The sequence below is a fragment of the Rhinatrema bivittatum genome, chromosome 5 (assembly GCF_901001135.1).
Source record: "Rhinatrema bivittatum chromosome 5, aRhiBiv1.1, whole genome shotgun sequence".
NCBI lineage: Eukaryota > Metazoa > Chordata > Amphibia > Gymnophiona > Rhinatrematidae > Rhinatrema > Rhinatrema bivittatum.
The window spans coordinates 341878793-341903221 of NC_042619.1; the positions used below are offsets into that span (position 1 = coordinate 341878793).

General features: G+C 46.2%; 1 protein-coding gene across 1 annotated transcript in view; it reads right to left on the bottom strand.

The window, feature by feature from the left end:
• The window catches only part of LOC115092958 (E3 ubiquitin-protein ligase HERC2-like), a 2733734-nt gene extending 2715150 nt beyond the window's left edge, over positions 1-18584 (bottom strand). The window contains 4 exon segments of the mRNA XM_029604466.1: positions 2706-2843; positions 4627-4738; positions 17707-17829; positions 18403-18584. Coding sequence (XP_029460326.1) covers positions 2706-2843; positions 4627-4738; positions 17707-17778 — 322 coding nt within the window. The 5' untranslated portion in view covers positions 17779-17829; positions 18403-18584.
• Between the last annotated feature and the right edge of the window lie 5845 nt (positions 18585-24429).

A 24429-nucleotide genomic window follows, 5' to 3' on the forward strand; every position in this document is an offset into this window, starting at 1 on the left:
CAATTGCCCCTGTTTCGATGTGTATTTGTTGATATGGACGTCTTTTCCTGTGCAAACCCTTGGTTTGAGAACATAAAAAATGAGAGGAATCATTTACTGCATCATTTGACATGAACTTTGTAGATGGAGCAAAAGTGACATTCCTTCTCTTCGTAACTGTTTATCACTCACCTCTTCCTCTGATGACTCTTCAGAGGAGGATGAAAATTTATTTTCTTTTTTTTTTCCTATCTTTATATAACCAAGGTGTTACCTTAGTATAATCACCTTGATCCCTCTGAAATTTGTTGACCATCATTTTCTTAAATTCATGTACTTGTGTCTGAACACTGTTCAGTTTTCTATCGAATTCCTCCCTACCAAAAGATTTTTTCAAGATGGCTAATTTGTTCTTGTAATTGTTCTTGTGATGGACTCAATGTGATTGTGACAGTTTCTATTATCAATACCATTAAGGCACATTTGTTTTGGACAGATTTTTACATTTTACATTTATTCCTGCACTGATGTACATAAACATGCCCAAGAATTATAATCAAGATTCCTGAAACAAGGTTATTCTAATAAAACCATATATAGGAGTTTACAAAAGGGCATTATATGCTAACCACGATAATCTCCTCACAGGTAATAAAACTAATTGAGTCGACCAGTATGTTCTATTCCTTTTTCCAAGTATACTTCCAGTATTAAAAAGGATAATGCAAAAATATTGGCATCTCTCGTCAGGGGTCACATTATTCAATAAATTTCCTGTATTCGCTATTCAAAAAGGAGATCCCTTAAGGACAGTTTGGTTTTTTTCCAATTTTGTTGACTCCAGTGATGATTGCGGCAATTTAAGGGGACAGTACCCATGCGGTGAGTGCTCAGTATGTACGCACGTACTGAGTATAACTGTATTCAAACATCCTAGCCTGATGCGGGAGAATACACTTACTGACCATTATACATGTAAATCAACCTAAGTGGTATATGCAGAAGTATGCCCATGTAATCCGTTCAGTAGGGATCCGCATTAGAGAACACTTCAGTTGTATACGGACAAATAAGAAGCATGCACCATTAGTGGAACATTGGGTTAAGATGGCCCACGGTGAGCAAGATCTAAAATTTTTCGTTATTCATCAGGAATTGAACAATCAATCATGGAGGATACATCTCCAGAAAGCTCATTTATAAAGAACAGTTTATTTTTCAATGGCACAAGCTCAGCCCTTCAGGTCTTAATCAAGAAATCGATTGACCAGCATTATTATGAAATGCTTCTCGATTAATTCCTTTTAGTAACCTAAGATATTATGTGGTAGTGACATAATATGACGTCTCCTGGATGCCTATCTAAGACATAGTGAAGCACAATACGCAGCAGTGGATTTTTTTGACAAGCACAGAGGTACAAAGATTGCGATAATGGCAGGTAAGTAATTGTTTTGACTTATGGGTTTAATGTAGCTTATTTCACAATTTCAATAGTTGTGTAAAAACTTTGTTTAAATATTTTTGTAGATTTTGCGCTTATAAAACATTGAAGACAGCTGTGATTTCAGTGAGACTGGTTCAATTAGCTGTCGCATATAAGACAGAGTGAAGATCAATGTGCAGCTGCTGCATTTTTTTTAAACAATTTCAGTGGGGCAGAGACAGAGAAACGGTAGGCAGGTAATTGGTGTGACTTATAGTTTTAAAGTTTTTTTGCATAAATCCAGCAGTTATAATATTTGTTAAAAAAATGTTTACCATCTTTGTAGATTATGTACTTAAAGACATTGAAAATAGTTGTGAGATCAGCTAGATTGACGATTAAATCTTCTGATAGCATCAAGTGAATATCCGACGTTTAAACATATAATACCGGCACAACGTTTTCGATATTTCAGTTGGTTCACAAAGAATAGAGGTAAAAATTTGTTATTTTTGTTTTTATTCGTAAATATTTTTGAGCGAGTACAGAAATTGATTGATGAAATTATTCCTTTTAGACATCTGTTTACATGACGGTGGATTTCACAATTATATCAGCAGCTGCCGGCAAGAAAACAGCATTAATGAAATTATAGCATCGCAACATGCACAACATCGCATATTTTCTCATGTAGTACTCACTTTACATATCCCCTGAAGAAGCCTGGATCAGGCAAAACAGAGAGGATCCTACTGTATAGGGACCTGTTCAACTAAAAGACTGAGACATCGATGTAGAATACATTGTATGTGGAAAGAGATACATTTTCAAAATGAGACAGTTTTTTTAATTAATACATTGTATCAGTTGGTTGTATTGGCTGGTAGTATGAATGTTGGAAGAGGGAAAAGTAAAGACAGGTTTAAGTAATATGAGTGGATGTATAGTGTATGTGTATTACATGGGATGAGAGTAATCAAATATATGTCTAAGTGAAATCAAGAATTGTTTATTTATATGTAAGAATTCTTGACTACACATTAGTATATGTTGTTGTTTCTGCTTCTATTTCTGATATTCATTTTTTGTAAAATATCATTGCAATGTATCACATTATCTTTCTTGTATTTATAATGAACATGTATTTAATCTCATTGTAATTAAAGATTTATATAAAAAAATTGTTATTAATATTTGATTACTTCATGTGAAGTATGTTTGAAGATTGGAACTTCTCGTTAGTACCTTCATGTGTTGATGTACATTACGTTTGTCACCATCTGCTGTATGACAGTCTTACCTGGTTGCTGGCCCCATACCCAACTCTCTATGATCGCTTTGGCCTTATAAATAGGCACTGGCATTTCCTCTTCCTCTTTTTTCTCTTTTTCGTTTTGATCTTCTTTCTTGGATCCACTCTGACATTCAGTACCTTCATCTGGAGCATCAAAAATTGATAGACTACAGTCAAGTCATCTCAGCAACATTCATATTTCAAATGCAACATGTCCCCAAAAAATAATGGCGCTACAACGCTCTTTACCATAGCTGTTACAGAATGACACAAAGCAAGTGAAATTCCATTCCAAACGATGAAATATCGCATTTTTATTTCAGAATTCAGCAGCACATAATTTACATCAAACTTGATAATCTGCCTTCTATAAGCATCGTGAATGGAGTACCGTATAACATTAAATGACAAAGTAAATAGAGAAAACAATTATGAAAAAAACAATCCTAAGCAATAATTTGCAACAGCACCACTGGGGCAGCTTACTAACTATACATTAACTTAGAGAATGTTAGCTCTAACAACTAGGTCTTATGTCAATGCTTAAAGGTCAAATATTGAGACTACAACTGAATATCTAATATAACTGATTTAAGGATCCGTTGCTGAGTGCACCTCCAATCTGCAGATGGCAATGTGGGCTGCCTATTTCTTCTAGCTCTGTGGTCCCTTCTTCCTCCTGGTGGGCATCTTGTTTCCTGTACAGATTTGCATTTATACCAAGGAATTTTCAACAGTCAGATGCCAGAATTTGGTCCTACTTTCCAACCCTCATACTCTGGCTCCATTCCTGCACTGGAAACCTACTGCACCCTTCAGATTCTACTTTCTGCACTCCTGCTTGTCCTGCCTCCTGGATTCCTGGTGTGTTGCTGCTCCCCACCCTGGTTCCTTTCGTGCCAGGGTCTAATTCTGCTTTTCATGCCTCACTGGCCACCAGAACTGGAGGGCTCAACCTGAAAGGAAGGTGACTGGCCTAGGCAGAAGTCCCTCTACCACTGGTGGCCTGGCTTTCACCCTTCTGGAACTCAGCTGCCCATTTCTGGAGCAACTAATGGACTGCAATCACATCTGAGTGTTCCTAGGTGTACTTTAATGTTAACACAAAATTCTCTATTGAGATTATGTTTCTATAGTGTAGGGGGAAAAGATTCAATTGTCACTAATGGAGTTTGCTCTAGCTTTTATGTCAACAATTGTATTATTTTTTATGTTAATGAATAAAAAAATATTGGAAAAAAAACATGACTGACTGAACAAAATATTTATATAGTGATAAAAATATTTTTAAAAATTTCACTGCAAAGAAATACATTATAATTTGTCAGCTCCAACATCTCATTTATCTAGGTTAAAATACTGCTTTAACAGAAATCAAGTTTTAATAGCTACTTTTAAAAAAACTTCCTCCAAGGATATTCTTTCAGCCATCGGACTGTGGTATTCCCAGAATCTTTTTTTAAATTGTATTGGAAATTCTCACACAAGCCTAACTTCTAGTATCAAAATGGTATTTGTTAGCATTAGCCCAGTGGCTCATGAGGAGGAAACCTGGGTTCGACTCCCAGCTCAGGTCTTCTACTCCTTGAGTCAGCAGAAGTTAAGAATGATGTAGAACATGCAAGTGAAAGGAGTCAATCGACACACAATGGTAACACCTATTGGACAGATTCAGGGTCTATGATTTCCAAGTACCAGAAAAAGACTTGTTACATTGCTTCCCATGACCAAGGACGGTCATTGCAGTGGCTGGAAGACAGCAGGATGAGAAAGGATATAGAATGGGTAAGGAATTCTCAGGTGGCTGAAAATAAAGAAACTGAATATTTTATGTATTTATTAACCTGCCTAGAGCCTCTATCAAATAAGCAAGGGCATATTTGTATAACAGCATTAAAAAAAAGATAGAATAATATAAATGTTTTACCTTTTCTAGGAAGTTCTCCATTTTCTACTAATTCTGTTCCAGTGTATATGATTTCACCATCCTTGACCATTTCATTCCAGAGATCACAAAGTCCATCCTTTGTGAATACAAGCTGGAGAAGAGAAACAAGAAAGAGTGATATAGAGCAGTCCTATTAAAAAATGTCTACCAATTCCCCAAAATATGCAATATTTACATTTTTCTTTCATAAAGCACACACCAAACTTCAGGGAATGAGCTTTTAATACTTCAATGTCTAACCTTCAACACCGGGTCAGTGGTATTTTTACCAGACTCTCTCTTATGGTACTAGGTCCTTTTACTTTATATTTTTTTGAGCATTTTCAAGACGTTTTTTCACCACCATTTTTCACATATTTAGTAAATTAAACCTTCAAACACAGTCATATGTTAGAAAAAGCCACTTTTCTCATTTCCGAGATCAATATATTCAGCAGTACTTATCTGCATAACCCAACGCGATCGCGTTTTGGACCCCCGCTCTTGAGGTCCTGCTTCAGGGGACAAAAATTTTCATCATATTCTGTGACAAAAACGACCAGTAAGAAAAATTCAATAGCTATATTCTATCATTATTTTTTAGCCGCCTTAAGTAAGGCGACTCCAACCTTGGGGTCGCGGCTAAAAAATAATGATAGAATATAGCTATTGAATTCTTCTTACTGGTCGTTTTTGTCACAGAATATGATGAAAATTTTTGTCCCCTGAAGCAGGACCTCAAGAGCGGGGGTCCAAAACGCGATCGCGTTGGGTTATGCAGATAAGTACTGCTGAATATATTGATCTCGGAAATGAGAAAAGTGGCTTTTTCTAACATATGACTGTGTTTGAAGGTTTAATTTACTAAATATGTGAAAAATGGTGGTGAAAAAAAGTCTTGAAAAATACTCAAAAAAATATAAAGTAAAAAGGACCTAGTACCATAGGAGAGAGTCTGGTAAAAATACCACTGACCCTGTGAGGAGAGGTCCTACAAATATATAGCAGCTACATTTGAATGATTTAATGAAAATACCAGGTGTACCAATCTTTTAAGGCATTGTTTACAATTGGGGTACCCGGAATACATAAGGTACAGAAGAGCCGTTAGTGTGTGATTGATAACCTTCAACACCACCAGAAATATAGGCAATTTTTTTCCTTTTTCTGTTTATATCATTTATACAATGAAATAAAACAAGAAATAAGGAAAATTTAACAATACAAAACAATAATACACCCAATACTGGACCTAAGAAAATTCCAAAATACTAGCCCACATTATTGAGAAGGAGAACAAAAAAAATGTATTTATATCGAATTATATATATAAAATTCATAGAATAAGAGGCAATCAGCTTTTTCAGTTCCTATAGCATTTCTAACCACCTGCTATCTTTGCGAGGTACTATGAATTCCCCAGTGCCTTATCCCTTAAGAAACAAACAAACATTCTAAATATAATGGGTCAAGATTTATTATTCTGATGGGTTACTAAACTTTTGCATGGAAATTTGAGGAAAAAGCTTGCTCCAATATCTAGGAACCTTTGCTTCTAAGTAAGAAATTGTTTTCTACAGACTTGATTAGTCCAAGAAACATCAGGAAATATCTGGATTTTTTGGCCACAAAAAAGAAAATCTTTATACTGAAAATATTTACAGAGGACCAAACCATTATCTTTCTTAAAAGAATAGGAAACAAGCAAAGTAGCTCTAGTTGAAATGTTATGAAGGGAATCTTCTTGGAAGGTAGAAATCCCTGGACTAGCCAGGACATCCAATCCCCCATCCTTATCCATTATGCTTTCTTCTTAGGAAGACAATACCATTTAGACAGAACTTTAACTTTACCCTCAAAAGGTTAATACTGCACATATATACTTCCTAAATAATTCCCCAGGTGATTAAAGCTTAGAAAAAGGAAAATTTAAAAAGACAAATTCCAGGATCTAGTTTCATTTTCTAACAATTCAAGCTGATTATGGACATTAAGATTGTACCTCTTTTATTAAGAACAAACAGCTTGCACAGAAGTTAACTGTGTTTTAGAGCTTTCTAATCCTGCAATTTTAGTTTCTGGCTCTTCCATTTTAGACCTCATTTCACTTGAAAAGACATGAATCTAGGACACAGAATGTGAAAAATTTGTTAACCTTAGCAATAAAATCTCCACACATCCAAAAGAGTGACATTAACTGCTTCCTCAATTCCTTCGGCTACTCCAGTCATAGAAGGAAAAGGAGCTACAAAAGAAGTAGCTCTCGAAGCCTCCAGAATTGGCAAAGTTGACTTCAGGGTTTCACAACCCCAGAAGACTGTAGAACCAGTTGAGGATTTGTGAAAGCCGCAGTTGTGTTGGGATTATTACTAGAAAAAGTCAAATCTTCAGTAAAACACACTGTGGCTGGCTGCAGGGGTGGCTAAACGGGCCCAGGACTTAAAGATATTCATCAAGGTGAAGATTCACCAAGGAAGACTCATCCATAAGCCCACGAAGTGCTGCCAAGGGAGAAGCAGGAGAATATGTCCAGATTTTCTCTTCCTCTCCATTTTAATGCCTAGGGCATGTCCCTTTGGCACGCGGCTTCATCAGCACATCGGTGGCTGCGCACCGCAGGGCTCTGCAATTTAAGGCAGAATCAAGGTGCTCAGTAATGACATCAGCAAAGCCCAACTGGGGGGGAAGGGGGCCTCAACTCTCTCCAACCGTTGCCTGGAGTCAGATAAAGTCTTCCTGGCCAGCAACTCCTTCCAGCCTCACAAGGTAAACTTCTCCCCGAAATACAGACAACTTCTAAAAAATTGTTTTACCAAACAAAAATTCTTGCAGATGATGTAAGACTAGGCAGACTTTGGGTGCCTGAGCTCCTAGGGAATCGCTAATAATCTGCACAATTAACCTATTCAGTATTGGATTTGGCTGGAAATTCATATATCTTGGTGTGAGAGTATACCCCTAGTGTTCCCCTATGAATCTGTGCAGGACCAAGCCAGATGCTTGGTCTACTTTAAATCCCCTAAAGGGATACTGCTCCATAGGCGGGACCCGGCTGGGCAGGAGGAGCTCAGAGGGCAGGGCCAGCCAGAGGGGTATAAGTGGCTAAGCCCAATTGAGATCGAAAGGCCCCGGATGTGTCTCCAGGAGTAGGAGCTCCTGGCCCCTCTCTGAGTAGAGTAGGAAATACAAGAAGATACTGCAAGAGGTAGGCAGACTGGTGTATATATTGTCTTTCATCCTGTAAATAAAGTGATATTTCATGACATATATATATATATAGGCTGAAGTCCAGCATGTTTAATGCTTCAGCCCACAAGAAACTGTTCAGCCATCCTCACAATTTGACTTCTCATTCATTTATGGACAAAGGCAGGATAAAACAGGCGGTGGAAATGTCAACACGTCCAAAAAGAACAGAGGGGGGAAAACCGCCAGCACAGGAAGATAAAATGATGCCAAAGACGGAGCCTTCAGTTGATGGTTTTTCAGAGCAAACGTTTCGAGAGCTCACTAAAAGGGCAAACCGTAAAAACTGCATTGATCTAAGGACGAACTTTATGACAGATTTGCTAATCAGAACTCTAATTACAGTGATAGATCAAAAGTTCGGGTGCTATGACGAGCAGCTTACCGCACTCTATGATGCAGATCATCAGCTGCGAAACAAAACCAACAACTTGAAGATAAGTTTGACGATTTAGTAAACCATAGTAGATGCAATAATGTGCACATCATTGGTTTGGCCTGAAGTACTGCAAGGGAAACCTTTCCTTCTTTGGAGTGAAATGGACCTACCTGCGCAGATGGGGGTCAATATACAGAGCCACTAGATTATTATGGAACCAGCGTATCGCCTAAGGCCGACATTTGAGATTGGTCAAGTTTAAGAACATATAAAACATGCCATAATGGGTCACACCAAGGGTCCATCAAGCCCAGCATCCTGTTTCCAACAGTGGCCAATCCAGGTCATAAGAACCTGGCAAGTACTCAAAAACTAAGTCTATTCCATGCTACTGTTGCTAGTAATAACATTGGCTATTTTCTAAGTCAACTTAATTAATAGCAGGTAATGGACTTCTCCTCCAAGAACTTATCCAATCCTTTTTTTTAAACACAGCTACACTAACTGCACTAACCACATCCTCTGGCAACAAATTCCAGAGTTTAATTGTGCGTTGAGTGAAAAAGAACTTTCTCTGATTAGTTTTAAATGTGCCACATGCTAACTTCATGGAGTGCCCCGTAGTCTATTATCCGAAAAAGTAAATAACTGATTCACATTAACTCGTCTAGACTTCTCGTGATTTTAAACACCTCTATCATACCCCTCCCTCAGCCATCTTCTCCAAGCTGAAAAGTCTTTCCTCATAGGGGAGCTGTTCCATTCCCTTTATCATTTTGGTCGCCCTTCTCTGTACTTTCTCCATCGCAACTATATTTTTTTGAGAGTCAGAGACCAGAACTGTACACAGTATTCAATGTACGGTCTTCACTATGGAGCGATAGAGGCATTATGACATTTTCCGTTTTATTCACCATTCCCCTTCTAATAATTCCCAACATTCTGTTTGCTTTTTTGACTGCCACAGCACACTGAACCGATGATTTCAATGTGTTATCCACTATGACGCCTAGATCTCTTTCTTGGGTGGTAGCTCCTTTAAGGGAACCTAACATTGTGTAACTAAATCATGGGTTATTTTTCCCTATATGCATCACCATGCACTTATCCACATTAAATTTCATCTACCATTTGGATGCCCAATTTTCCAATCTCAGAAGGTCTTCCTGCAATTTATCACAATCTGCTTGTGATTTAACTACTCTGAACAATTTTGTATCATCTGCAAATTTGATTAGGGGATGGAACAGCTCCCCTATGAGGAAAGGCTGAAGAGGTTAGGCCTGTTCAGCTTGGAGAAGAGACGGCTGAGGGGGTATATGATAGAAGTCTTTAAAATCATGAGCGCTCTTGAACGAGTAGATATGAATCGGTTATTTACACTTTCGGATAATAAAAGGACTATGGGGCATTCCATGAAGTTAGCAAGTAGCACATTTAAGACTAATCAGAGAAAGTTCTTTCACACTCAACGTACAATTACGTTCTGGAATTTGTTGCCAGAGGATGTGGTTAGTTGTTACAAAACCCGGCCATGATTTGCCACAGCTGGGCCTTCCCACTTGTTCCAGTAGGTCTGGACACTCCGTTCTCGGTGTCGGGGGTCCACCGCGGCATTCTCTGGGGGTTGTGACTCGATCGCGTTGCTCGGGTCGTTTTGTCGGCAGCATCGGAGCAGGCCCTCAGGACGCACGCGTGAGTCAGTGACATCAGACGTCTTAAATCGGCAGCAGGTGAGTTACAGAGCTCGAGGCACAGAACTATCATTGGAAGCCTTGGACTGTTTTAAAACAGCAACGGTCTTGGATTTCTTTGCCCTGGCAACAGTCGTGCGTGAGTGAGGCCTGCCAGTCTGCTCCAGCTTCATTCTTGAGGCCTGTCAGCTTGTTCCAGCTTTGTACTGAGCCTGATTCAACTAGATCCAACTACGGTCAAATCTTAATCCAGCCTGTTCCAGATCCAGTACTTTTCACGTTTCAACTACTTTTCGCAGACGATCCCAACTTCCAAAGACCGAATTCCAGAGGAACGTGGACTGGTAGGAACTAATATTTTGTTTGGTTTTCTTGCTTGCACCGCTTTCCGCTGACAATGTCTCAGGGGCTCCACCTTTGAGACGAACTTCATAATGTCACAGAGAAAGGGTCCACAATCTCAACAGTTTGCCAGGACCATGGACTTGGCAGATTTAAGTGCTCTCCAGGCCATTCCTGATTTGACCCAATGCCTTCAGCAACAACAGATATGTCTGGATGTCCTGGCTGCAACCGTAGAGCGCTTGGATAACCGATTAGATTCCACTCCCGTGCCGACAGCTCCAACAACACCTCCAGTGGCTTCAATCTCTCAAGTTGCTCCAATTCATTTGTCAGCTCCTCCAAGATACTCCGGAGATCGTAAGCAATGTCGTGGGTTTTTAAACCACTGCTTTATGCACTTCTCAATACAATCTGCTCAATTCCCCATGGATCAGATTAAGATCACCTTCATTTTGTCCTTGTTAGATGGGAAGGCTCTTGCGTGAGCCTCCCCTCTGTGGGAACGTGGAGATTCTCTCCTTACAGATTTGGCTTCTTTTATACAGAATTTCAGACAAGTTTTTGATGAGCCGAGTCGACAGTCTACAGCGTCCTAGGATCTTTTGCACCTTAGACAGGATTCCCGATCTTTAATGGATTATGCAGTGGAATTCCATACTTTGGCTTTGGAGCTTGGCTGGCATGATGACAGTTTATGCAGTATTTTCTTGGAGGGGTTATCATCAAGAATAAAAAATGAACTTGCTGCCCGAGAACTGCCTTTGGAACTTGAATCTCTTATTGATTTGGCGGGACGAATTGATAGTCGTATCCAGCAACAACTCCGGGAGGTTAAACCAATTCGCAAACCAGTTCTTCTAGCACCGGCTTTCTCTCGACCAATAGTCACACCTTCTAGCACTGAATTAGTCTCTAACCGTACTGAAGAATCTAGGCAGCTGGGACGTAGTCGCCTTACGCCAGAGGAGAGACAACATCATCATTCCCAAGGTCTGTGCCTTTATTGCGAAGGCAAAGGTCATATTTTGGACCATTGTCCCGAGAGGCCGGAAAACACTCGAGCCTAGAAGTCACTGGGGAGATAACCCTAGGCTGCACTAATCCTACTCCCCAGTGACTCTTTTTCATCAGAAAGATGCGTTTACAACACAAGCCTTTATAGATTTTGGGGCTGGTGGAAATTTCATCTTGGCTAGCTTTGTAAGCAATTAGGACTTTGTTATTTCCAAGACGCCTCCACTTCTTATTTCCTCCATCCGAGGGGAATCGTTACCTGGTCAAGTATCTCATGTTACCAACCCTGTGAGGTTTCGTACTGGGATTATGCATGAAGAAGAAATTTCTCTCTTTTTATTAGAAAAGGCCATACATCCAATTGTCTTAGGCCTTCCGTGGCTTCAAAAACATTTACCACATATTGATTGGGAAACTTTACAATTAGCGGCTTGGGGTCCAGCCTGTCATTCATTTTGCCTCCATAATGTACCTCAACCATTGTTCATGCTTGCTACGACTTTTACTGGTCTACCTTCTCAATATAAAGATTTCATAGATGTTTTCTCAAAAGAAAAAGGTGGAGACTCTTCCCGAGCACCGACCGTTCGACTGTGCTATTAATCTCCTTCCAGGTAGCACTCCACCTAGAGGTCGGGTATACCCATTATCTTTACCTGAAACTCAAACAATGTCACACTATATCCAAGAAAATCTTCAACGTGGGTTCATTCATCCCTCCAACTCACCAGCAGGAGCTGGATTTTTCTTTGAGGCAAAAAAAGATGGGACATTAAGACCTTGTATAGATTACAGAGGTCTTAACGCCATTACACTGAAAGATAGATATCCAATTCCTCTCATTCCAGAGTTATTGGATCGACTCCAGGGAGCTAAAATCTTTACTAAAAACTTGATCTCAGAGGAGCATATAATCTATTGTGAATTAGATCTGGAGATGAGTGGAAGACTGCATTTAACACACGCGACGGACATTACGAATATTTGGTGATGCCTTTTGGACTGTGTAATGCCCCAGCAGTCTTCCAAAACCTAATGAATGAAATATTTCGAGATCTCCTTAATACTAGTGTGATCGCGTATCTCGATGATCTACTTATCTATTCCAAGGATCTAAGAACTCATCGTACTGCAGTTAGACAAGTTCTACAACGTCTGCGGAAGCACCATCTTTATGTAAAATTAGAAAAATGTTTGTTAGAGCAAACCTCATTACTGTTTTTGTGATTTATAGTTTCTACTGAAGGTTTCCGCATGGATCCAGATAAAGTGGCTTGTATTCGAGACTGGCCCCAACCACAAGGACGTCGAGCTCCTCAATGGTTCCTTGGGTTTTCCAATTTGATAACTTCTTTGATCCAGCGGGCGATGGTTGCCCGTGAGGCCGCTTCCCCTTGCTTCTTCCTGCTGTGAAGGACGAACAGGTGGTCCGTCTTTTGTACTGCTTCTGACATTTCCAGGTATCTGGACAGCAGCCTGCCGATGTCGAGATGGCGTAGTATTCGACCTTCTTCTGACTTCTTCAAACCTTCTGTGGTAGGCAAGGATATGGTTTGGTTGAGGTGGAAGTGTGAGACTACTTTGGGTAAGATGGAAGGAACCGTGCGAAGATGGATAGCCTCTGGAATGATTCTGAGAAACGGATCACGGCAGGACAGCGCTTGTAGCTCTGAGATGCGGCGTGCTGAGCATACAGCCAGCAGGAACACCATCTTCAAGGTTAATAAACAGAGGGACAGGCCTCGAAGTGGTCTGAAGGCGTGTCCCGCTAGAAATTCCAAAACTAGGTTGAGGTTCCACAGGGGCACTGGCCACTTCAGTGGCGGGCGAATGTGTTTGACTCCTTTCAGGAAACGTGAAACGTCTGGGTGTGTGGCGATGTTGTTGCCGTCACTCCGGGGACCATACCAGGATAGCACTGCCACTTGAACCTTGATGGAATTGAGGGACAGACCCTTCTGAAGGCCATCTTGCAGGAAATCCAAAATGATAGCGATTTTAGCTGCATGTGGATTGGTGCTGTGAGAGTCGCACCAGGCTTCAAATACTCTCCAGATCCTTAGTGATGTGGAGAACTTGCGTGCTCGGAGGAGTGTATATTACCTGCCCCGAGTATCCTCTTTTCTTCAGTCTAGCCCTCTCAATGGCCAGACCATAAGAGAGAATTGAGCTGGATCCTCGTGGAGGATGGGACCTTGCCGCAGCAGGTCCCTGTGTGGAGGCAGGGGAAATGGAGTCCCTGCCAGTAGTCTTCTCATGCCTGCATACCAGGGTCTTTTTGGCCAGTCCGGGGCCACTAGAAGAACTAGGCCTCTGTGCCGCTGAATCTTGTGTATAATGGCGCCCAGCAGGGGCCATGGAGGAAAGGCATATAGCAGGATCCCCTGAGGCCATGGATACCGCCTGCAGCTGAAATATCTGGGTACTTGAGCGTTTGACCTGTCTGCTAGTAGGTCCATGCCCGGCGTCCCCCACCGATCCACAATCATCTGGAAAGCTGTGGGCGACAGCTGCCATTCCCCCTGGTTTAGGCTTTCTCTGCTGAGGAAGTCTGCCGTGGTGTTGTCCTTCCCGGCAACGTGGACGGCGGAGATGTACTGGAGATTTGCTTCCGCCCAAGTCATCAGGGGGGCTATTTCTAGGGATACCTGTTGGCTTCTGGTTCCGCCCTGTCGGTTGATGTATGCCACCGTGGTGGCGTTGTCCGACATCACTCTGACCGCTCTGTTTCTAAGTCTGTGGGCAAATCGCAGGCACGCTAGCCTGACTGCCCGTGCCTCTAGTCGGTTGATGTTCCACCCCGACTCTTCTCTGTTCCACCGCCCTTGGGCGGTGAGTTCTTCGCAGTGTGCTCCCCATCCATTCAGGCTGGCATCTGTAGTGAACAAGGTCCAGGTTGGGGAGGACATTCTGGACCCCGGCTCATGAGGCCGGGCTGCAACCACCACCGTATCTGATTCCGCACTCTGGCTGGGAGAGGTAGGTGTACGGTATAGTTCTGTGATCGTGGGCTCCACCGAGATAGGAGGGCGCGTTGTAATGGTCTCATATGAGCCCGCGTCCATGGTATCACCTCCAGCGTGGATGCCATAAGGCCGAGGACCTGTAGGTAATCCCAAGCTGTGGGCCGGGTGGCGCTCAGCAGGGCCTGCAGACGATTCTGGAGCTTTGCTCTCCTCTTGGCGGTCAGGCTGACCTTGTCTTTCTGGGTGTCGACTGAGAAGGCTGTAGGGAACTCTTGTTCAAGTTTTCTACCCATCCTAGGCTTTCCAGAAGAGATATCACTCTGTTGGTTGCCTGGTGGCTCTCCTCCGGGGACTTTGCCCTGATCAGCCACTCGTCCAGGTAGGGATGGACGAGGATTCCTTCCTTCCTGAGTGACGCCGCCACTACTACTATGACCTTGGTAAAGGTTCGAGGCGCGGTGGCTAACCCGAAGGGTAAAGCTCGGAACTGGAAGTGTTGATTCAGGACTTTGAAGCGTAAATAGCGCTGGTGATCCCGATGAATTGGGATATGCAAGTAGGCTTCCGACAGATCTAGGGATGTGAGAAACTCCCCTGGCTGTACTGCATTCTTGACCGCAGAGTTTCCATGCGAAAGCTGGGGACCCGTAGGTGTCGGTTGACTGACTTGAGGTCCAGGACGGGCCTGAAAGTGCCCTCCTTCTTGGGTACTATGAAATAAATGGAATAATGCCCAGAATTTTCCTCCCATGCAGGCACTGGGATTATGGCTTTTAGGGATAGGAGCCTCTGCAAGGTAACTTCTAGTGCCGCCCTCTTGAGGGGTGAACACGGAGATTCCACAAACTTGTCCGGCGGGAGCCGAAGAAAGTCCAGGTAATACCCTTCTCGGATGATGGAGAGGACCCACTGGTCCGAGGTAATCTCGACCCACCTGCGGTAGAAGAGGGTTAGCCTGCCCCCGTTGGCTGCTACCCCCAGATGGGTCGGCCGATTGTCATTGTGGGGTGCGGCTGGGACCAGAGCCCGAGCCGGTTCCCCTCTTGTTGTGCCTGGTCCGAAAGGACTGGTTCCTGGTCTGAGAACGAGGTGCTTGGTAGCGAGTCCTGTAAGGATTGAAGCGTTGAGAGCTTCTACCTCTGGATGGTCTAGGAAAAAGGCGCTGGGTCCTCCTTGACCTGTCTTCCGGTAGACGGGGTAATGGAGAGGCGCCTCATTAGCCAATTTCTCGAGGTCGCTGCCAAACAGGAGGGATCCCTGAAAGGGCATTCTCGTGAGGCGAGTCTTGGAGAAGGAGTCGGCTGACCAATTACGTAGCCAGAGGTGTCTTCTGGCTGCCACTGAGGATGATACTCCTTTGGCTGCTGTGCGAACTAGGTCGGAGGCAGCGTCAGTGAGGAATGAGAGGGCTGATTCCATTTCTTCTCCCGGGGTGTTGTTCCTGGCTTGTGATAAGCAGGAGCGCGTCACCACTGTGCAGCAGGTCGCAATTCGTAGGGACATGGCTGCCACCTCAAAGGCTTGTTTCAGAATGGCGTCCATGCGCCGGTCGTGTGCATCCTTGAGGGCCGCCCCTCCTTCCACCGGAATGGTGGTGCGCTTCACAATTGCGCTAACTATGGTATCTACCATCGGGCACGCCAGCAGCTCCTTGGTTGCCGGGTCTAGGGGGTACATGCTAGACAAAGCCCGACCCCCTTTGAAGGAAGCGTCTGGCACATTCCACTCCAGATCGATTAACTGCTGTGCTGCTTGTAGGAGGGGAAAATGGTGAGCCATTAGACACAGGCCCTCTAGCAGGGGGTTCATTCTGGGTTCCCCTGGCCCGGTATAGCTAGCTCTGACAGGCATTGAGAGACCAGGTCTGGAAGATCCTCCTTAGGAAAGAAGCGTCTCATGGTTCGATATGGTTCTATCCCCGAGGGGAGTTCTCCCTCCTCGGGGGGCTCGCCATCTTCCTCAGAATAATCCGAGTCCCCATAAGTGGGGCTTCTGGGTGGCCATGCGTAGGTCTTGAGGGTCCCGGGGCAGGGTCATCCGGTATGTATGGGCCTGGTAGGGGATCAGACTGCATCTTGACGAAGGCATGAATCCCCTTGAATAATTCCACCCAGGAGAGGGAAGCAGGTTCTAGCCGTAGGGGCACCAGATCTGTAGGGTTCCCTGGCTGTTCACCGCGGCCCGCTAGGTTCGGGGTGTTCCCTGAGGAACTGGCAGTCAAACTGGGCTGAGACCGGCCCTGGCCTGGGACTCCCAGGGCCTCTTCACATTGGGCACATAGGGAGTCTGTTTCCTCGCTCTGTGTGGCTCTGAGGTGGCATGCTGAGCAGAGGCCTAGAGCTCTTATGCCTGAGTCTGGAAGTGCCGGCTCTGCGGCTGCATGGGCTCTCTTACGCTCCATCGCGTCTGAGCTCCTATAAGTGTGCACTTATCAACGTGCGCCTACACATATTAATGTGCGCCTATGAGCGTGTGCCTATGAACGTGCGCCTATGCTATCAACGTGCGCGTATCACCAGCAATGGGCGCCCAAATCGTTTCGGGCGCCTAACATACGCGCCCGTCGTCCCGCTTAGATCAAGGCGGTGAACCAGGGCTGGCGAGCAGGCAAAATGGCGACCTCCTTGGCGGACTGCCACATAGGCGGACCCTGCTAATCCTCGCCCTTCGGAGACCAGTAAGTAAAGATGTACGCCTTACCTTGTCTTCGGCGCTTCCCGGCTGCGACCCAGGCGGTCTCCGGCTGCGGGGGGAGAGGGTGATTACCGTCACCGCTGAGATCGAGGAAGTGCACCCGCTGCCTCTAAGCCGCGCCCGAACGTCGTCTCGCTCGGGGGCCACGTCCTCACCGGGACCGAGGCTGCCTCTAAGCCGCGCCCGAGCCCTTTTCACTCGGGGCTAGGTCCCTGCCGCGATCCGGCCACTGGACCGAGGCACTCACCTCCGAGGTCCCACGGAAATCACCTCGGGAAACTCAACTGGAGGAGGGACCCGAGGGTATCACCGCAGGAATTTAGTCGTTATAATTTGGAAAAATGCTCAGCAAGCGTAAGGTAGCTCCAAACTGCTTTGGAGACGGAAATTACTGAATTGCTGCACTTCCTGCGGGGGTATATGTACCCGTGCCGACGTCAGATCAGTCTCCAACTGCTAGCACGAGCACACTATACCCACTTGTTTTGAGTCCATCTGCTACACGCTAGGAAATATTAATTATAACTTACAGATTTTTATATTGCATCTATATCTTCATGGATTAGCAATTGTTACATTTCATATAAATTTTGGGCATTTACATACAGTAAGTGTTCCAAGTAATATTTTTTAAAAAGCACATCACCATGCACAATAGCACAGAATTTAAGGGTTTACAAAGTCACAAAAACTATGACACTATGAAGTGCAAAAATATCAAAATAATATTTGAAGTATTTACCTGTAAATCTGTTTTCAGCCATTTGGAGTCAAATCTAGGACGGACAACCAAATGGAAAGCGTCCGAAGACATTTTTCTTTTTCTCAATCTGCCAGATCAAGCGGAAAATACAACCCCGTCGATCTAAAAATAGCAATATATGTTATGTAACAAAACAAACTTACAGTGAAAAATCGTTTTGTTAACACGTATGGCATTTTGTGGACTTTTTCTCACTGTCTTGGTTCTGTGTATGCGGCATTCTATGTCATTATTAGACACCATTCTCCCATTTGCATCCACTGACACAAAACAGCCTCCTAAATCATCTGGCGCATGAAATAAATTAGATTGTGAATTACTGAGTTATTCACGCAAAACTCTTCAAAACATTAATAACCAACAGGAGAGCACCGTTAACAATCGAGAATCAAAACACATAAATCCTATATATTTCTGAAGAAAAAATTCGGCACCCAACCTCTTATCTCTCCTCTCTGTCCTAACATTCTGGATACGCCAACCTTCTCCTCTCAGTAAAGCATCCCTTCCTCCCTCTCGCATTCAAGTTCCTTTAACTACCCTTTCATTGCTTCTTATTGGCAGCCCTCTTTCTCTGCCGTTTCCCATCCCCCTTGAACCTGGTGCTCGTCTCCTCTGCCATGGGGAAAAGCTCATTTCCTTCCTTCCATTCCCAGCCCCTATCTCCTTCCGTACCTTCACCTCCTTAGAAAACCTTCACGCTGACACCGCACCCCTGTATAATTAATGAACAAAGCTCATACATCGAGAACCCGAAACTACAACTCCTAATTTCACGCTCAGTCCGTTTCCTTAAAAATGACGGAGCTCAGGATGCCCATAAATTATCACACCACCACAAGCAGGACAAGCACTGAACAACAACCCGCGCCAGCCAATCCTAGCAGGGCTCCTAAACTTGACGTTTATCTTGACCAACCATCTGGGGAAGGAGGCGGAACATCCTCCCCGGTAGCACCATAAAGAACAGAGAGTTGCTAGAGCGTCTTGGGGTGGGGTTTAAGAAACAGAAGTAGGCGTAATAAGCCTAGAATGGAAAACACTGAGGATGTAAGTCTAATGATATGGCGAAAGGATGGATGAATTAGTTGCTGATGAAATGACTGTTATTTAGCATATAAAAAATAAATAGGTAGTGGCAATTTTATGTCTTTTCCCCAAAGACAGAGAAGGAAAAGATTTCCACGAGCCTGGTAATGGTAGGATGGAAGGAAAGAAATATGGTTTTACATGATTTTTTCTGGGAAGTAAAGTCGCAGCTTCTGGAAGGATAGTTTGAATCTCAGAAACTGGGACGAGCCATTACAGTGGTATTGGTAGGCCTGTTTCTTCAGTTTGTCATTAGAGGTAGAAAAATATATCTTGAAGAAAGGTATCAATTAAGGACTGTTCTGTTTCGATCATTTTTTAACTTATTGGCAGATATTAACGATCTAGGCAAGGGCCTAAATTGTGTCCAAGCAGTCACTGCAGTAAGGGATTAAGTCCCAGATAAGAAAGAGGGCCTGCTGCCCACCTCCTCACCAAAGCGAATCATGGCAGTGGCAGCATTCTGAGCAAAGATCAGCACAGAAGCTGTGATTTGGCACCCGTTGACAGACCACGCAGCAGCTCTGCCATCCATATGGATTTCCATGGTGATCAGGAAACTCATGTAGGAAAAGGGAACAAGCCTGCTGCAGATCCTGCAAACTCTCAGGTCCCATGCCACAGTACTGCTAGTAGTAGTTGTGGGTTGTTTTTTGGGGTTGTTTTTTTTTTTCCCAATTGGCTCACAGGTCCTGTGCCATAGAATTGCTAGTAGTAGTCAGAGCCGGGGTGAGGTGGCCGCTGCCCTGGATATCAAAGCCCAAGGAGAGGGAGTCAGCAAGGCTGCTTTTATCTATGGGTATATGCACCCAATCTACAGGCTGATGCCATATCGAGTGCTCTATACGTGTCTTGGATGTGCATTTTCGACGTGCTAAACAGGGATTAGCGTGACTAGGCAAGCGCATAGTGAATAGTGCCCTTTGCATTTAAATAAGCCAATTAACTATTTCCTAGCGTGTAGCAGATGGACTCAAAACAAGTGGGTATAGTGTGCTCGTGCTAGCAGTTGGAGATGGATCTGACGTCAGCACGGGTACATATAGCCCCGCAGGAAGTGCAGCAATTCAGTAATTTCCGTCTCCAAAGCAGTTTGGAGCTACCTCACGCTCGCTGAGTGTTTTTCCAAATTCTAACGACTAAATTCTTAGAAGAAACCTACTTGAAGACGAGCCCCGCACTCCTGCGGTGATACCATTTGGTTCCTTCCCCAGTTGAGTTTCCCGAGGTGATTTCTGTAGTCCCTCAGAGGTAAGAGCCTCGGTCCGGTGGCCGGTTCGCGGCAGGGACCTAGCCCCCGAGTGAGAAGGGCTCTGACGCAGCATAGAGGCAGCCTCGGTCCCGGCGTGGACTTGGCCCCCGAGCGAGACGAGTTCGGGCGCGGCCTAGAAGCAGCAGGTGCACCTCCTCGAGCGCGGCGGTGACGGTACTTACCCTCTCCCCCCGCAGCCGAAGACCACCCGGGTCGCAGCCGGTAAGCGCTGAAGACAAGGTAAGGCGTACATCTTTGTTGGTCTCCGAGGAAGCAAGGAGTAGCAGAGTCTGCCTACGTGGCAACCCGCCAAGGGAGTCGCCATTTTGCCTGCCTGCTCGCCATCACCTTCTGCCCTGGTTCGTCACCGCGCCATAGGCGCATGTTGCTAAGCGCACATTGATAGGTGCCCGTTGCTAAGCGCACATTGATAGGCGCCCGGTGCTTCATAGGCACCCGTGCTGAGCGCACGTTCATAGGCGCCCGTTGATAAGCGCACGTTGCTAAGTGCCTGTTCATAAGCGCCCGATGATAGCCGCCTGCTAATAGGCGCACGTTCATAGGCGCCCGCTGATAGCCGCCTGCTGATAGCCGCACGTTCCTAGGCGCCAGTTGATAGGTGCCCGTTAATACAATAGGCGCACGTGGATAAGCGCATATTGGTAGGCGCACATCTTTCGCGCACATTACAAAGCGCAGACTCTAGCTGAATTAACAGACGAGATGGAGCGTAAGAGAGACCATGCATCAGCAGAGCTGGCACCTCCAGTATCAGGCATAAGCCTCTGCTCTGCATGCAACCTCAGTGCCACAGAGAGCGAGGAAGCAGACTCCTTATGTGCCCAATGTGAAGAGGCCCTGGGAGTTCCAGGCCAGGACCGGTCGCAGCCCAGCGTATTTGCCAGTTCCTCAGGGAACACCCCGGACCTAGCAGGCAGCGGTGAGCTGCCAGGGAACCCGAGAGACCTGGTACCCCTAAGGCCAGATCCTGCTTCACTCTCCTGGGTGGAATTATTCAAGGGGATTCATGCTTTTGTCACAATGCAGTCTGCTCCCCGAACTGGTCCATACGTACCGGATGACCCGGCCCCTGGACCCTCAAGGCCTAGGCACGGCCACTCGCCACCCGGAAGCCCCACTTATGGGGATTCAGATTGCCCTGAGGAAGACAACGAGCCCCCCGAGGAGGGAGAACTTCCCTCGGGGATTGAACCATATCGGACCATGAGGCGCTTCTTTCTGAAAGAGGATCTCCCAGGCCTGATCTCTCAATGCCTGTCGGAACTGGCTCTCCCGGGCCATGACACCCCAGGGGAACCTAGAATGAACCCCCTGTTAGAGGGCCTGCATCAGATGGCTCACCATTTTCCCCTACTACAAGCAGCACAGCAGCTAATCGATCTGGAATGGAATGAGCCGGAGGTCTCATTCAAAGGGGGTCGGGCCTTGGCTGGCATGTACCCCTTAGACCCGGCAACTAAGGAGATGCTGGCGTGCCCTCAGGTAGACGCCATAGTTAGTGCAATTGTGAAGCGCACCACCATTCCGGTGGAAGGGGGGACGGCCCTCAAGGATACACACGACCGGCGCATGGACGCCATGCTGAAGCAAGCCTTTGAGGTGGCAGCCATGTTCCTACGAATTGCGACTTGCTGCACCGTGGTGACGCGTTCCTGTTTATCACAGGCTAGGAACAACACCCCGGAAGAAGAGATGGAATCAGTTCTCTCGTTCCTCACTGACGCTGCCTCCGACCTAGTCCGTACGGCAGCCAAGGGAGTGTCATCCTCAGTGGCAGCCAGGAGACAGCTCAGGCTACGTAATTGGTCGGCCGACTCCTCCTCCAAGACACGTCTCACGAGAATGCCCTTTAAGGGATCCCTCCTGTTCGGCAGCGACCTCGAGAAACTGGCCAATAAATGGGGCGCCTCTCCATTACCCCGTCTACCAGAAGACAGGCCAAGGAGGAGCCAGCGCCCTTTTCCTAGTCCATCCAGAGGTAAAAACTCTCAGCGCTTCAACCCTTACAGGGCTCGCTACCAAGCACCTCGTTCTCAGGCCAGGAACCAGTCCTTTCAGACTAAGCACAACAAGAGGAGAACCAGCTCGGGCTTTGGTCCCGGCCGCACCCCAAAATGACAATCGGCCGACCCATCCGGGGGTAGCAGCCATAGGGGGCAGGCTAACCCTCTTCTACCGCAGGTGGGTCGAGATTACCTCGGACCAGTGGGTCCTCGCCATCATCCGAGAAGGGTACTACCTGGACTTTCTTCGGCTCCCGCCGGACAAGTTTGTTGAATCTCCGTGTTCACCCCTCAAGAGGGCGGCACTAGAAGTTACCTTGCAGAGGCTCCTATCCCTAAAAGCCATAATCCCAGTGCCTGCATGGGAGGAAAATTCTGGGCATTATTCCATTTATTTCATAGTACCCAAGAAGGAGGGCACTTTCAGGCCCGTCCTGGACCTCAAGTCAGTCAACCGACACCTACGGGTCCCCAGCTTTCGCATGGAAACCCTGCGGTCTGTCAAGAATGCAGTACAGCCAGGGGAGTTTCTCACATCCCTAGATCTGTCGGAAGCCTACTTGCATATCCCAATCCATCGGGATCACCAGCGCTATTTACGCTTCAAAGTCCTGAATCAACACTTTCAGTTCCGAGCTTTACCCTTCGGGTTAGCCACCGCGCCGCGAACCTTTACCAAGGTCATAGTGGTAGTGGCGGCGTCACTCAGGAAGGAAGGAATCCTCGTCCATCCCTACCTGGACTATAGGCTGATCAGGGCAGTCCCTGGAGGAGAGCCACCAGGCAACCAACAGAGTTATATCTCTTCTGGAAAGCCTAGGATGGGTAGTAAACTTGAACAAGAGTTCCCTACAGCCTTCTCAGTCGCTGGAATACCTAGGAGTCCGATTCAACACCCAGGAAGACAAGGTCAGCCTGACCGCCAAGAGGAGAGCAAAGCTCCGGAATCGTCTGCAGGCCCTGCTGAGCGCCACCCGGCCCACAGCTTGGGATTACCTACAGGTCCTCGGCCTTAAGGCATCCACGCTGGAGGTGATACCATGGGCGCGGGCTCATATGAGACCATTACAACGCGCCCTCCTATCTCGGTGGAGCCCACGATCACAGAACTACACCACACACCTACCTCTACCAGCCAGAGTGCGGAATCAGATGTGGTGGTGGTTGCAGCCCAGCCACATGAGCCGGGGGTCAAGAATGTCCTCCCCAACCTGGACCCTGCTCACTACAGATGCCAGCCTGAACGGATAGGGAGCGCACTGCGAAGAACTCACCGCCCAAGGGCGGTGGAACAGAGAAGAGTCGGGGTGGAACATCAACCGACTAGAGGCACGGGCAGTCAGGCTAGCGTGCCTGCGATTTGCCCACAGACTTAGAAACAGAGCGGTCAGAGTGATGTCGGACAACGCCACCACGGTGGCATACATCAACCTACAGGGCGGAAACAGAAGCCAACAGGTATCCCTAGAAATAGCCCCCCTGATGACTTGAGCGGAAGCAAATCTCCAGGACATCTCCGCCGTCCACATCGCCGGGAAGGACAACACCACGGCAGACTTCCTCAGCAGAGAAAGCCTAAATCCATGGGAATGGCAGCTGTCGCCCACAGCTTTCCAGATGATTGTGGATCAGTGGGGGATGCCAGGCATGGACCTTATAGCGGACAGGTCCAACGCTCAAGTACCCAGATATTTCACCCGCAGGCGGGATCCGCTATCCCAGGGGATCGATGCCCTGGTACAGCCATGGCCTCAGGGGATCCTGCGATATGCCTTTCCTCCATGGCCCCTGCTGGGCGCCATTATACACAAGATTCAGCAGCACAGAGGCCTAGTTCTTCTAGTGGCCCCGGACTGGCCAAGAAGACCCTGGTACGCAGACATGAGAAGACTACTGGCAGGGAATCTCTTTCCCCTGCCTCCACACAGGGACCTGCTGCGGCAAGGTCCCATCCTCCACGAGGATCCAGCTCAATTCTCTCTTACGGTCTGGCCATTGAGAGGGCTAGACTGAAGAAAAGAGGATACTCAGGGCCGGTAATAGATACACTCCTCCGAGCACGCAAGTTCTCCACATCACTAACTTATATAAGGATCTGGAGAGTATTTGAAGCCTAGTGGAAACTCACAGCACCAATCCACATGCCGCAAAGATCCCTATCATTTTGGATTTCCTGCAAGATGGACTTCAGAAGGGTCTGTCCCTCAATTCCATCAAGGTTCAGGTGGCAGCGCTATCCTGCTACGGTCCCCGGAGTGACGGCAACAGCATCGCCACACATCCAGACGTTTCGCGTTTCCTGAAAGGAGTCAAACACATTCGCCCGCCACTGAAGTG